Source organism: Macadamia integrifolia, unplaced genomic scaffold (assembly GCF_013358625.1).
Source record: "Macadamia integrifolia cultivar HAES 741 unplaced genomic scaffold, SCU_Mint_v3 scaffold_3A, whole genome shotgun sequence".
NCBI classification, from domain to species: Eukaryota; Viridiplantae; Streptophyta; class Magnoliopsida; order Proteales; family Proteaceae; genus Macadamia; species Macadamia integrifolia.
In genome coordinates this window covers 106299-122011 of record NW_024870666.1, presented here as the reverse complement: position 1 = coordinate 122011, position 15713 = coordinate 106299, and the positions used below count along the sequence as shown (strand labels likewise).

General features: G+C 38.6%; 1 protein-coding gene and 2 long non-coding RNA genes across 3 annotated transcripts; all 3 read left to right on the top strand.

Moving 5' to 3' along the window:
* Nucleotides 1–906: 906 nt before the first annotated feature.
* Nucleotides 907–3896, top strand: LOC122071643. The gene is made up of 2 exons (XR_006138238.1): nucleotides 907–1190; nucleotides 2752–3896. It is a non-coding gene; the product is annotated as an uncharacterized LOC122071643 (long non-coding RNA).
* A 4122-nt stretch (nucleotides 3897–8018) lies between these two features.
* Nucleotides 8019–11489, top strand: LOC122071654 (receptor-like protein 7). Its single transcript, XM_042636031.1, is given in 3 exon segments — nucleotides 8019–8921; nucleotides 8924–9618; nucleotides 9621–11489. Coding segments are annotated over 3 exon segments (3138 nt in total). The 5' UTR covers nucleotides 8019–8095; the 3' UTR covers nucleotides 11238–11489.
* Nucleotides 11490–12822: 1333 nt separating this feature from the next.
* Nucleotides 12823–14464, top strand: LOC122071640. Its single transcript, XR_006138234.1, has 2 exons — nucleotides 12823–13356; nucleotides 13469–14464. It is a non-coding gene; the product is annotated as an uncharacterized LOC122071640 (long non-coding RNA).
* Nucleotides 14465–15713: the final 1249 nt, after the last annotated feature.

Genomic DNA, 15713 nt, shown 5'->3' with positions numbered 1-15713 from the left:
TTTTTTGAACATAAAAATATGCCATAGTTTTCAAGTTTAGTTGCACACCTGGGCCTTGACATAGTGTTAGCGGTTTGCAATGCTCTTACTTGCCTAGTCAACTCCTCTTGATTGTCTTTGCATCAATTTTCTTGATTTTCAAGAAATGTGGCCTTAGGCCTTGTAGACTTGGCCCCTATTTGGGTCTACTAGACCTTTATTATACTATAGCACATTGTACTTGTAAGACTTATTCCAGTTGTTTGCTTTGATAAATTTGCCACGGATATAATAGGGCCTAAATTTTGTAACTGTTTGCTTTGATAAGTCCAATTATTTGCCAGGTGATAGATGTAATAAGGTCTAAATTTTGTAAATAGGCAAAGGCCCTAAAACCCTATTGACATGTAAAATTTCTGCTTACAAAGAATCAAAATGAAATGAAAAGATAGAGGTTTGAAAATCAAGTCTACGGGAGAGTATATGGTAATGGTCGAAAGTATACTAAGCATGAGAATGTATGCCAACATACATAAGGGTATATACGGTTGAATTAAACCTTGAAATTTAACAATTGTCTAATATAAGACATGCCTTAACTATCCAATAATTAGAATCATCACAACATCAAGGCCGCAGCATTCAAATGAATTTTTTTAATGACAATTGATTGTTCAGTTGCTTGGTGCCTCACCACTAAAATGCAGACTCATGCGAGGTCATGGATTCGACAATCATGTTTTCACCTTGTGCCATAGCCACTCCCTCTGAGCCGTTTCTCATGTAACTGTAGTTGAAGAGCCATTGGATTGGGCAATTGTGTAAGATTGAAAATAAAAGTTTTTGAAATCCAACGGGTGTGGGGTATTAACTACCCAAACCCGAGCAAAACCATATCCAGATCCACTTCTGTTCCCAAATGAAAGACTGGAACTCTGCATAAAGACAAATCCCAAACGCCCTAAACCCTAGAAAGCGAGCTCGCCATAGCCTTGCCGATGGCGATTCCAACAACTGATACTGATGATTTCTCGCCTTCCGCAACTTTAATAATTTCTTTCCATTGTCCACTTCCTTTGCTAAGAGGACCCATACCAGCTGGTTTATCAGACGACCCATCGAAAGGACCTTTCGTTCTCGCTTTCAGAAACCCATCAAGCTGGAAGTCTGCTTTTCAAGTTTGTTAATCTAAAGTCATTGAGCAGTGCGAGGTAGTTCTCGGTTATCGTTTTGGTTGATGAAATCTTTGGTTTCAGTTCCTTCCACCTCTTGTCCTTGTTTCTTTGGTGAAGTTGAATTTTATTTTCTCTCTCTTACATGGATGGCTACATAATGGTAATGGTGTTTAATCTGTATTGGTTTTATAATTTATGATTAAATATGGTTCTGTTTATGTTCTGTTATATCATGTCATCCCAACTCGTGAAACCTCTGCAAATGCTTCATCTAGAGATGGATCTCTACTGTTTTTTTCTTTATCCAGAAACTTGAAAGCACTGGTGAAACAAAACAGAGTGGGGAGCTGAAGGGGGTGGGGGTCGGTTAATGGAAACATTGTTCCAGAAATATAAAAATAAGAAGAGAAATTAACTTGCTGAGTTCATTGCTGTGTCCTGTTTGTTTAGTCCGAGCTAAATATTGTTGAATATTATTATATGGGTAAGATTTGTGATTCAATGTGAGGGACTTGTGTTGCAGCTGGCCGAGCTGGTTGGCCTTAGTATTGCCAGACAGTAAGTTACACAGCTGCGCAGATTTACATGGAGCACAAAACCAGCTCTTGACTGTTTGAGTTTATGCAGTTGAGATTGATAGTGCTGTACATCCACTAACACCATTTCCTTCAAAATGTCAACATTCCGGTGTTTATGAATAGAAGAAATTAAAAGAAGAGTTAATTTTGAACCGAAGCGAATTAAGAGAAGAGTTAAATTTTTAATCTTGAGGAAAAATCTTATGGTATATAGGGAAAAAAAAGCTTGAAAGGCATTGTGGCCAGACACAGAGGGAGGCGAAATAACCACCCCACCCCTCATGAAAGTCGGAAGTCCTGCCCTTGCTGATGCTTCCGCGTGTACTCTCATTGGCCCTGTGCTGGCATAGGGGCCATGCTGCCTTTCAAGGAACCCTATCTCATATCGTTCAATGCTAATTTTGGTTGTAAGAAAATTACTTGCTAAAAAAGTTAGAATTTGTAAGTTGTTTATGTGATGACGTTTCCCATGGGGCAAATATGTTTCTTATTGTGATTCACCTTCATATTTTTCGTGGTCTATGTCATGCAAGTTATAGCAGTGAGGTGGTTTCTGACAGCATTTTAGTAGTGGCAGAACTGAAGGCTATATGTAGTGGTTCATTAATTTTCCCATCACTAGAGTGGCCACTGTTGCAAATGTAGGGACATTCCGTGTTAGTTATTTGGTGAATGAGACAAATAAGAAAATCCTATGGAGATGACCAATTCTGAACAGGCTGGTGAGATATCTCCTCCCATCTAGCAATGACTTGTTCCTGTGGAGGGCCTAGATCTGATGGTACCGTAGTAGATATGCTTGTCAGGGAGGGCTACCGTTGAGACCATCTAAGTGTAGGGTCAGATCCAACCATGGTGGTTTTCTTCTTGTGGCTTTCTGTGTTTTACCATTCTATATATATCCTCATGCATACTCTGCTTCGGACTTCATTTTTCTAATTTAAAAAAAAGGATATTATTTATTTATTTATTTTTCCAATTAAATTCTGAAGTACTCGTTGATCTTTTAATAATTCTAGGCTGGAGCACGGATTGGGTGTTCTATTAGTGCTTCTAACAAGTGCAAGCCACCATGGTGGAGATCCTTGTTTGGAGGTGCTACTGTTGATGTCGCTGCACGTGAGCACTGTGAAGAGCTTGAGATGGCATCCTGTCTTGCTGTTTCTAAAGAATCCTGTCACAAGTTAGGAAAGGAGAAGTGCTTACCTCCTTTTCGGGATGCACGAATAGCATTGATTGATTGTAAAGATGTTTGAAATTTTATTTTCTGGGCATCCCCAATAAGAAGAAGAAGCATATGGTCCAAGTCAATTGGGTCAAGACAGCCAGATTCCTGCCTTTCATGGCATTGTGACCTTGAAGTGACTAACTATAAAGGAAGTGTTCTATTAGAATCTAAGACCAGCACGGAAGAATCTCCAGGTACAAGCAGCCTCAAGCAGGAAAGCTTGCACTAATAGACATAAGTTTTGAATCAAGGAGTTGTAGAAGGGAAGCTCAAGTTCCAAGGTTTTATGACCATGATATGTTCAGGACATTAGATTCTGATTGCCTGGTTAATTTGCTTCATTTTATATGCTTGAACCAAAGTGGGAAGCTCTTTTACTGCTCACCACTTGGTTGAAGGACATTGCATGTGGTGGCTATCCCACTCAGGTCCGTTGGAAGGACAAATGGCGATGTTTGAAGCTCATTCAATATTGAAAGTCAAAGAATGGAGTTGTGTTTGAAGCAGGCGGCTGCATCATCTCAAGCCCCCTACATTCATTCAATCTGTCACCTTCACAAGAGAATCCAATGTCCCCATCTCCTGCATCTCCACCAGCACATAGATTCATACTTTGAAATTAAAATTTGGTTTTGGCTGGAGAAGCACTCAGATTCATACTGTTGCAAATTCATACTGTCATGATGGAGTGAGAAAATTTCTGGTAGCTGCTGCAAGGTTTTGTCTGCATTTTGGTTGCTGAGCTCGTCTGGCTTAAAATTTCATGCCATTGTAATTGATCAAAGGGTAAATCACTTCAGCAGCAGATGAATACATCAATTTGTTTCATCGAGTCTATTCTACCCAAGGACCAAATTTTTTACACTTGTTGAGTACTGCTTCAGCCATATGTACTGGTAATATATAGAGGGAAATTAATAAGTTCTCTTTCTAGCTCTTGATTCTGTTTCAAAACGTTTTTTCAAAGACATTTTAACACTTAATTTGCAACATGGAAAAGATTGTTTTGGTTAAACTTAATGGGAAATAGATACACCATTGGTGCCCCCCTACATTAGCCCCATACAATCATTGTCGCTCTCCTGTACTTAACCTATACTTATTGATGGGAGAGGGGATAGGTATGCTAACGGGTTACCTTAGAATCTTATGTGCAAGTAAGATTTTGGCCGTAGGATTTTGTCAGTATACACAAAACTGTTGGATCGCCTCATTCCACTGCTGTTACATTGTTGCTCAACCGGAGTTTTGAATTATGAGGATCTAATCTCTCACTTTTCTCCACTAGTCAGCCCCTCCTAGAGCCTCTTCGCCTTGATGCCCTTGCGTCGACGCTGCTTTGCTAACGGACTAGATTATTGACGTTCCTCAGCTTCGAGATCCAAGACTTTTATAGGGATTTTATGTGGAATAAAACGATCAGACTGGATTATTGATGTTTGTTTCTTTCGTTGTTGAGGAAGCAATTGTTCTGGTTTAGTTTTTTAAGGGATGAAAGCTTTGATGGCATTGTATTGCTTTTTATGATCATCACATGATGTAAGGTCCTGCTGGAGAGTTGTGGAAGGTTTTCTTTGAGCAGATTTGGCCCTTCCACCACGTACTGACCCACAATATGACATTCTATGAACTCTTTCGCTAACAAAACCTTTCAAAGTACAGAATGTTTAATATTTGCGTTGCCAATTTCCCTTAAGTTCTTTGCTGAAACTCGAATTGATGATTTTATGAGTATTAACAGAAGAGATTGTCGACAGATTCAATGCCTATTCCCGACATGAACACACTTCGCACCAAGGTTGATGAGTTTGGGTTGAGTACTTCGGATTAAAAGAGAGATATCCGAGCTGTTGGACAGTTCTCCATGGCATCATTAAAGTTGGACAGGGCACGGCAAGCCCACTTTCAATCCTGTAAAGTGTACCCCTCCAGATTATATAACAGGACCGATCTCAATAAAGCGGGAAATTTGGGTTGAAGTTTGGCGGCAAATCTACACAGCTTCTTGATCAAAGAAACTGTCTGGCGGAAAATCCCCATCATGAAGATAAGGGGCAACAACTATTTCTTCAAACTTCCCTAACTCATCATGCAGCAGCTATCCCCAACCCCCCTTCTTCTTTCCCTAAAAGAGGATTTGGTTTCTTAGGAAGTCATGCAGTAGATTTTCTACTTCTAGTCTTGATCTGAGACTGCATTGTTTCTTAAAGGGAAAATTTTTCAAGATTTCAGATTTTCTCCCTTTCTCTGTTTTCTAACTTGACTGGAGTTCCAACTCAACTCTCGGATTGTATCTTCTTCTCTAATATAGATATGCGGGCAGGCGTGGGGCATATGTAGAGGCAGGCTGAGAGAGAGAGAGAGGTATAGGCAGCGGGGATCGATGAATTTGTGGAAGGGAGGGGGAGCTGGGGGAGACGGAGTGGAAGGGGAAAGGTAGGAGGACTGTGGAACGACAGTGTTGGGCAACTTACGTAAGACAACGTTTACAAATGAATGAGATCCTTTCTTTTTCATCTAACGGCCTATAGATGCTAGTATACTTTATGCCTAGGTAACCCGTTAGCATGCCCAGCCTTTTCCCTTTATTGATACTCCGTTGTTCTGAATTTTGTTTTCAATTCCCCCCTGAAGAGTGAACTTTGATCTCTCTTTCTCCCGTGATATTTTTAAATGACCAAATTACCTCTATTTTTTCACATGTTATTCTGTTCTCATCATTTACTAAAAAAATTCTCGTCATATATGCTACCCTTTCTTACCCCTGTTCTTTCAAAATTTTATTCAAACTTCCCCTTTTTAAATAATTCATTTTGAATTTGAGTCAAGTTTGTGATTATCAGATGAATTGAACAGCTAGAAGATGATACCAAAACCATAAAGCTAATCAGCTTTTTAATTTTTTGATCATAAGATGTCTTGGAATTCTTATGTAGAGATCTGTAAAATCTAATTTTTATGATATTAATACGGATTGATAGTATATCGTTTTGTGGAATAGCCAAATATCTGATTCAATAACTTGCGTTAAATCCACGGATCCAATGCTTGGTCTCCTTTGGCGGAGTAGTATGTTCAGCCTCCATGATGACTTCTTGTTTTCTTGTCTCTTGATGACTCTATGCATGCTGAATCAATATAATTTATTTATTTTTGGTACATATAGCTATATTGCAGAAGGACAAATGAAAAATATATTTGTGGGATCGGAAAACTCTAAATATGATTTCTCTAATCAAAATAGCTAGACCTACAATAATCACAACAGAAAAATTAAAACAAATAAATGTTTCATTTGTCAATGTTGAAATTTCAAGTTACAAAAATTTTACATTGATGGAGACATATCATTAGGGGTGTCAATTCCTAAACCGAACCGGTAAAACCGGCCGGACCGAACCGATAACAACCCGGACCGAACCGAACCGAAGCGAAGCCTTATTGGTTTGGTTCGGTTTCGAGTATTGTAACCCCAAAACCAAACCGAACCGCACCGAAAACCGGATGAACCTGAAACCAAACCGAAACCGGCTCAAAACCCGGACCGAAACCGAAACCAAACCGGTAAGAAACCGAAACACTCCAAAATTCATTAAAAAAATCAAAATTTGCATAGTTTTGTATACATTTGTATGGAAAATCGAATCCAAACTAGACCAAAAACCAAAACCAACGCGGTTACAAATCGATTTAAGAAACCGAAGTTCAACAATTCATCATTTTGTTGTTTCCTAATGGCTCCATACCGGTTTAAAAAACCGATCCAAACCGAAATGAACCTAATAAATCCAAACCGGTACCAACCCGAACCCAAACCGCACCGAAGCCGACACCGGACCGAAACCGATAAATCCTTAATGGGTCGGTTTCGGTCACTTCCAAAGTCACACCGAAACCGGTGGAACCGGACCGAAACCGCACCAACCCGGACCGTTGACACCCCTACATATCATTATCTCAATTTGAGAAAAGTTTGTGGCTAAGTTAGTCAACAGAGCGTGTTGAAGACGTATTATTTGACTTATGGGGCTGTGAGGTCAGCATGGGCTTATGGACTAATCTGGCCAAAGACCTAGATACTTGTTGTTAGCTTAGAAGAAAGGGAAACGTTCAGTTTGATTACCTCACATGGTTTAACTGATCAGATTCCGATTTTTGAAACAATGGTATAGGGCCCCTGTAGAAAAATATCTTTTTATATTGTGTGATTGGTTTTTTATTGCGTAAACTATACTCTATGGGGAGATAATTCTAAAACCATTGATAAGGACTCATGCATGGTGGATCAAGACTGAGCATCGACGCTTTGAGTCGTTGGAATAGTTTATCAGCCAACCACATAGTGGTCTTTAATTTTGGGACTATGAATGGGATGGAAAAGACTGAGATGATGACTGTCCGTTTTTCCCAAGGATAGTTCTTTTTCTGTTGAATCATAAGATTCTATTATCTTCTTCTTTTCTTTTATGACTACATTTCAGAAGGATAAATGAAAAATATATTTGTAAGGATAAATCTTCATTCATCACACTAACGAAAAACAAATAAGTCTTTATTTTTCAATGTTGAAATTTTAAATTATCAAAAGTTCCATGAATAGAGACATTTTCCATTAATTCATACTTAATTTTCTTATTACGTCGACCATACCCTGAGGGGATATAATTCTGAAATCTTTGATTAAGGACTCATGCATTGTGGAGGACCAAGACTGAGCATTGACACATGGAGTCTTTGGAGTAATTCATGGGTTGGAATAAAGGGTCATGCATTGTGGAGGACCAAGACTGAGCATTAACGCATTGAGTCGTTGGAGTAACTCATGGGTTGGAAAAGACTGAGAGTCGTTGGAGTAACTCATTAAGTCTTCATTCATCTCTGTTTTTAACTTTAACGGTTGTTTTGTTATTGAATCATAAGATTCAATTATCTTCTATGAAACATTACTTTCCATTATATGGAGATTGGAGAGTCAACATATAGCTTATAGAACACGCACACCTTATCTTTGTTGATAAATAGGGAACCTATCTACCTCCGCTTATTCTTCATCCCACATTCTATTCTAAGCCGCCCTCTTCCTGTTCTACCCACCTAGCTCCACGTTTTTTTCTTTTCCATTAATCCTAATTAGAATGGGAATTTATCTCCCCTTTGCTTGTCTTCTCCTTTTCTTGAGCTTCTTCTACTTCTTCTTCCTCCTATTACTGCTTTTGCCTCAGATCCAAGCAGCTCAAGAGAGCCATATTTGCCTACGTGACCAGAAATCTGCTCTCTTGCAATTCCGGCATGAGTTCATCATCACAGACAACATTTCCTTCAGTTCATGGGAACCGGAAACAGATTGTTGCTCATGGGACGGCGTCACATGTAACGTCACCACTGGTTATGTGATCCGTCTCGACTTGAATTCCAAGCTATCAGGACCTATCCATTCCAACAGCAGCCTCTTTGGCCTCCATCATCTCCAAAGGCTCAACCTTGCTTACAATGACTTCAATTTGGCTCCTATCCCATCGGGGTTTGATCGTCTTCCAAGCTTGACACATCTCAACCTCTCCTATTCCAATTTCTCTGGTCAGATACCCTGGGAATTCTCACGCCTAACAAGGTTGGTTTCTCTTGATCTCTCCACTTTCGTCAACTTAGACTACTTCTACTATGGTTACATCTGGTATTTCGACAGTATCTGTCATCGTTTTCTAAAACTGGAAAGACCAAACCTTAAGGAGTTGATCCAGAATCTGACATCTCTTGTGGAACTATACCTTGATGGTGTAGACCTCTCTAGTCCTAGTCCTACACAGGGAAGCAGCGATCATTGGTCTCAGGTCTTGCCGCAGTCTCTTCCCAACCTCCGTGCATTGAGTTTGATTAACTGTGGTCTTTCAGGTCCCATTCACCCTTCTTTCTCGCAGCTTGTCTTCCTCGAGGAGCTCCGATTTGATGAAAACTATAATCTTCTCTTGAAGTACCCAACTTCTTACCCGCCAATTTCTCTCATTTGAAGACTCTTAGTCTAAGAGATTGTGGATTGTATGGAGAGTTCCCCAACAGTCTTTTTCGGCTACCCAATCTTCAGATCCTTGATGTGTCAATCAATCTTCTCCTAAATGGTCAATTGCCAGATTTTCCACTTAACAATGCCTTTCAGTACATATCGCTCTATCGGACAAACTTTTCAGGAGCGATTCCAGATTCTATTCGAAATCTTAGGTTTTTGAAAACATTACGACTTGGTGATTTACAACTTGGTGGTTGTCATTTCTCCAGATTGGTTTCACCTTTTTTAACCAATCTCACCCAACTAACTGAGCTAGACCTTTCCCACAATAGTTTTACCGGTTCAGTCCCTGTGTTTAATAAAGACAACGTTCCAAATCTTACAAAATTGTTTTTGTCTAACAATCTTCTTGACGGGACAATCCATTCTTCTCTATTTACACTCCCATCATTGTACAGATTACTTCTTTCAAATAATCAGCTTACTGGTCGACTTGATCAGTTGTTTCATAATTCATCTCTTTCATCATCATCATTGGAATTCATGGATTTGAGTGGAAACAAATTGAATGGACAAATACCAAAATCAATTTCTCAATTCTCAATTCTCAATTCTCAATTCTCAATTCTCAATTCTCAAGTCTTCAGTCCCTCTATCTGAGCTCCAACGATTTTAGTGGCACTGTAAAGCTGGAGGACATGTTTGGGAACCTTGAGGACCTTTTTTTTCTTGACCTGTCAAACAACAACCTATTGTCACTTGAATTTGGCAACACTAGTTCTTCTTTTCGTCCTCTGCTTTACGAATTGCGGTTGGGATCTTGCCACATCAAAGAATTCCCCAACTTTTTAAGAACTCAAGAGCATTTGTGGGAATTAGACCTTTCAAACAACCAAATCCAAGGACATGTACCTAGTTGGATATGGAAGGAAGGTTTACTTTATTTGAATCTTTCATACAACTCTCTAAATACTTTGGAGCGACCACTACTCCTAAATTTGTCCTCAAGTCCATTAAGTACTCTAGATCTCCGCAACAACAAGCTACAAGGGTCTCTCCCAATTCCCGCATCATTTGTCACATTCTTTTCAATTTCGAATAATAGCTTTGTTGGTGAAATCCCTGAGTCAATATGCAAATTGAGTGATCTACAAGTTTTTGATGCCTCTCACAACAACTTGAGTGGCTCAATTCCGGAATGTCTAGGTAACATTAGCACTCTCTCAGTGTTGGATGTACAAGGGAATAGATTTCATGGAATGCCTCAAAATTTTACAAATGCTAGCAGCTTGAGGACACTCAAAATGAATGGGAACATATTAGAAGGGCAAGTGCCTAGATCATTGGCGAATTGCACATCACTAGAGGTTCTAGACCTTGGGAAGCACAAGATCTTTGATACCTTTCCCTTTTGGTTGGGGAAATTACCCAAGCTGCGAGTTCTTGTACTGCATTCCAACAGATTCTATGGTCCCATCCAACACCCTCGAACCCTTAATGAATTCCCAATGTTGCAAATAATGGACCTCTCTTCCAATACATTTACTGGTAATTTTCCGGTTGAATACTTTCAAAGCTTGAGGGCAATGATGTCAAAAAAAGGGAACAAGTCAGAACCACAGTATATTGGAAATTTCTACTACACAGACTCGGTGACAATCATGAACAAAGGGCAAGAAATGGAGCTAGTGAGGATCTTGACCATCTACACAACTCTCGATCTATCCAACAATAGATTCCAAGGGGAGATTCCAAAAATGATTGAAGAGCTTACATCTCTTGTGGTTCTAAACATGTCTCACAATGACTTAATAGGCCAAATCCCATCATCGATTGGAAACATGGAAGAGCTGGAGTCATTAGATTTCTCTCGAAACAAGCTCTCAGGTCAGATCCCTCGGCAACTTGCTAACCTTACCTTTCTTGAATTCTTAAACCTCTCCCAAAATCATCTTGAGGGACCTATACCACGAGGCAATCAGTTGGAGACATTTTTAAACACTTCTTACATTGAGAATCCAAGATTATGTGGTTTTCCCTTATCAAGGAAATGCAAAGATAACAGTGATGATATGCCACCACAAGGTGAGAAATCAACAAATGACTCCAAATTTGATTGGAAATTCATGTTAATGGGTTATGGATGCAGCATGGTAATTGGATTTGTCATAGGATATATCATTTTCAAAGATGAATGGCTTATAAGGATTTTCAGGTTGGCACCAATTGGGCAACTAAGAAAGTCCAACGGAGGAAGATTGAGAAGACGATGATAATGTGATCAAAAGAAGATGGTGAGAAGTGATCTAAAAATCTCTTCTTCTTTTTTTCCTTTTTCTTTTTTTATGTAAATAAATTTGCAACTTTTTTTTCTTGGGTGCTAAGATTGTCTTGAGCTTGTTATTATATAATCAAATCTTAATATAAGTATCTTTGTTCACTAAAGTCTTAATCCCAAAAAGAATGCTCTCCTATTTAGCTAAGGTCATGGCACTTTGAAACTTGGGTCTTGCTCGGTTACTGCATTTTTAGAAGGAATCCCTCATTAGAGAAAGTCAAAATTCAATAGACCATATATTTATAAATTTTTCTAGTCATTGAGGCCCAGATATCTTTCATATATGCAAAAATATTTCATTTTCCTGCTTAATATTTGAATGTGGTTCCAATCCAAAACAGAATCAGATTTGAAAGATGTTTGAGCTATTGACAACCTTTCAACTCATTGAGAAAATATTTTCTAATTATAACACTCAAGTTTTTTTTCTTTTTTTTCTTTGTTATGGTGTGATCATAAGTGCATTGACTAGCCATTGTGCGGTTAACTTATTTTTCGCTTGGAGGATCGGATTCTCATTTTCCCTTTTGCTTAATTTTCATGTCTCTGTTCTCCAATACACACAAACAGCATGTAGATCCCTCTCCTTGAAAGAACTTCTGGAAATTTGCATGAAAAGAATAGGTTCCAAAAATGAATTCGTTGCCATTAAGTCTGAAAAATCTGATTACATATCTGATCTAACAATTACACCTGAATCTTTAAATCAAGAAATAAGAACAAAGCTCCATAGAATGAGAAATATATTATATTATTATCCCACTGTAACCCCTAAAAAAATCTTAATGGGTTTTGGAATTTGGATAAGTATCGTAACTCCTGATTTAATAGGTATGATACCTACTATTATTTATTTCTTAACTTACCACATATCTTACTACGATTTAGACTGAAACTTGACCAATGAGACCCTAAAAAATGTTTTCCTCTACATAACATGTGGCAGTTTATGAAAACTTAAAGAATGGGCAATTAGGCTCTACTGTAACGATCTCAAAAATGAATTCTATTATTTTTCTATTTTTTTGGAATAGAAACGGATAAAAACCAATTTTTTTTTTTTTTGAATAAATCGAACACTTCTAAGGCTTTGGAGTCCTTTTTTTGAAACATGAAAGTGGTGCTTTTCATTTTCAGAATTGATTCTGAGCAAAAAGGCGTTGAATCAACTTTATAACTTAAGTTAAGAGGGGGCAAATACGTACTTTGCCCTCAAAACATAACAATAGGGGGCCGTTTGATTTATTTTATGTTGTTTCTGTGTCTAGAAACAATAGAAACTTTTGAAATTACAAAAAGGTGTTTGATTTTTTTATTTCCCGAAACGTTTTCAACAGTATAATCGGGTTCAAGACACGAGTAAAGGCACAATGTTGTAGGTACGCAACTCACAAGTGAAGGGATAACATTGAAGTTGTAGGTATGCTTCGTGGAAATGAGTTTCAAAATAATAAAGACAATCCAAAACTGTGAGCTTCACACAACCAGATTGAAATCATGACATCTAAATAGCAAAAAGTTTCAACAAGGTTGGGGTTGAGGTAAATTGAGTGATGTATTGGGTTTTTCATAATTTTTATCCCTTTCAATTGTTTCTAGAAATAGGAAAACTAATTTGACTTATTTTTCTATTCTTGTTCCTAGACATGAAAATAGGTATAAATTTTTATTTCTGTTTCAAAAAACAAGTGAAATGAAACGGAAAAATCAAACGTTTTTTTAGATATTTTTTCCGTTTCTAAACACAGAAAAACAAGTTCTGAAAACAAAATCAAACGGACCAAGTCTTCGTAACTGAAGCAAAACCCTATTACCCTCTTTCACAACTGCAACGGCCAGAGATACGAGCTTATGCAGCGTGAAGGAACTGAAGCAAGAACGCAGAGCCTACTTATGTTGATCTGCCGTTGGTGATCCAAGGTGAAGGTCTCTCTCTCTTGCACGCTCTCCCTACTGATTTTCTTCTTTGTTTCCAGTTTATTTCATTGTTCCAACAGGTAGACGTTTGTTGCAGCCACAGTCTACAAAGACGACGCAGATCTACCGTCGGCGAGGTAGGTCGATCTCTTTCCATGTCTCTATTTCACTCCCTCTCGCCCCCTGATCTCTCTCTCCCTCTCTTAACCCACTGATTCTCCCCCTAAATGTTTCCCTTATATTATACAGAACCCGATTACTCTGCAACTGCTTTCTGAGCTCCAATGCCGGATTAGGGGGTAAATAAGCTTCGCTCGTTAACATATGGACAGAATCCAACCTCACTTCTCCACGTCTCACGGTGAAGGCTGGGAGGGCTTGAGTTGCAATAAGCCTATCGAAGAAGTAGAGCTCGATTTCCAAGTACTCAAAACTCACATCAATCTTGCGATTCGGATTGGAAAAGTTGGCGAGAAATGTGAAATCACCGTTTACAAAGTCTGGGGAATCCAAGTAAACACTATTGAGGATCGCACTGGTGGTTTCAAGTAATGGGTACCTGGGTTTGATGGCGAGGAAGATGACCAAGATGGATATTCCGGCGAAGACGAAACAAATGATAGCATATCACCAGACAAAGGGGTTAGTCCGGCGAGGCCTCTGGAGTAGGGTGGAGTTCCTTGGCTTGCCGGCGGTGAAGTTAATCGCCGAAGTCACCGGAAGATGTTGATTCAAGTTCAAAGCTTGCTTTGACGCGACAATTTGGTTGAGAGGGCTGGGATTGTAGCGCCTATGGGGTGGTGGTGGAAGTAGTTCTGGGGGTTTTGAGGGAAGCATCTTTGGGTTTTGGATTTTCCGAGGAAACCCTCGAAACCAAAGAAAAATGGAGGATTTGTAACTGATCAGTGAGCACTGCGAAAAAAAAAAAAGATCCGGTGCGGATCCAAAAATTAAACAAATTATTGCAAGAAAAAAGAAGCTTTTGGTGGGAAGGAATAAGGAATCATGAATCATGAATCATTTACCCCTAATTGGGTTCTTTCACTCCGTCTTTCAACTTAGTTCAAGGAGGTGATGTTGAAACTTTTCTGAATGTGAATCCTTGAATATGTCCTCTTGCAAAAAGTAGCTTCAGTTGGGGAGAAGAGATTAGAGACGCAAATACTTGTGATCTTAAGACTTTATTCCATTTCTCAATGTATTTGAAACTTGTTAGAATCAATAGAACTGCATAAGTTAAGGATTGATTTGGACTCAATGAGACATATATGTAGATTGTAGAAGTTGGTTATTGGAGGTTAGTTTTGGACGAGTTTGTGTGTTGAAAAGGCATATCTGCCTTTTGCTCATTCCCTAATCTAATCAATTTGTAGGATAAGCCCAGTGAAGTCTTATTAGACTATATAGACTATGAAAAGGATAGTCTCCTACTTTTGGGGATCTCTCTAATCAACCCAGGAACCCAAAAAGGGAGATAAGCAGATTGTGCTGGGGAAAAAGTGGAGAACCAGACAAAGAAAATGGATGAGAATAAGTCCAAACAGTCTCTCTAATCGACTTGACGTGCAGTGTGGCTGATGCATGTTGATGTCTAGATGTCAAGTGTTATTTATGCATTTGGACTTCAAAATCACATGCGACTCATAACTTCAGACAGCTTTACTCCTCCCCCCGGCGCCTAAATCTGCAGTTTAAGACATTTATCTGATAATTTCCAAATACCTGTGCTCAGCTATGTTGTTTCTGGTAACAGAGATAGAGATCTGAATTGCCATCAGGGGTAGAGAAGTGTCTTGTTGATTTCAAAACAATAATGGTTAGCTTGTTTATGTCTTATTTCGACTTTGGCTATTTGTATAATAACGGTTTCCATAACTTGGAATTTATTAAAAAATCATAGACTATCCTTAGATTTTATTTAAAAATCACAACTTTGAAACTCATGGTGAAGATGGCATTTTATGTAAATATTGATTTCCAACAGAAACGATTATGTTAAGTGTGAACCATACATGTTTCTATTTCTTCCAGGTTACAGAATCATTTTTTCTTTTGGATTACCATACAACATTAAAGACATAGAATAACTCCAAAAAAACAGAAATGAAAAAAAGTGTGCCAGCCCCAGTATCAAGTTAAAAAACAGAATTGCTAATTGTTACAGTACAGAGCCTTAACCACCCAATTAGACCAACACCAATTAGTAGTGTTACTCAGATTGATTAGATGCACTTTATACTCTGTGGTATGGGCAATTAACCACCCAATTAGGCCAACACCAATTAGTAGTGTTACTCAGACTGATTAGATGCACTTTATACTGTGTTAAAGTATGGGCAATTAACCACCCAATTAGGCCAACACAAATTAGTAGTGTCACTCAGATTGATTAGATGCACTTTATACTCTGTATAACGACAAGGTCAACTGTCATTGCAAAAACTTAAAAAGGGTAACAAAGAGTGTGGATGAATAATGGTGAGAAGCAGGGCTT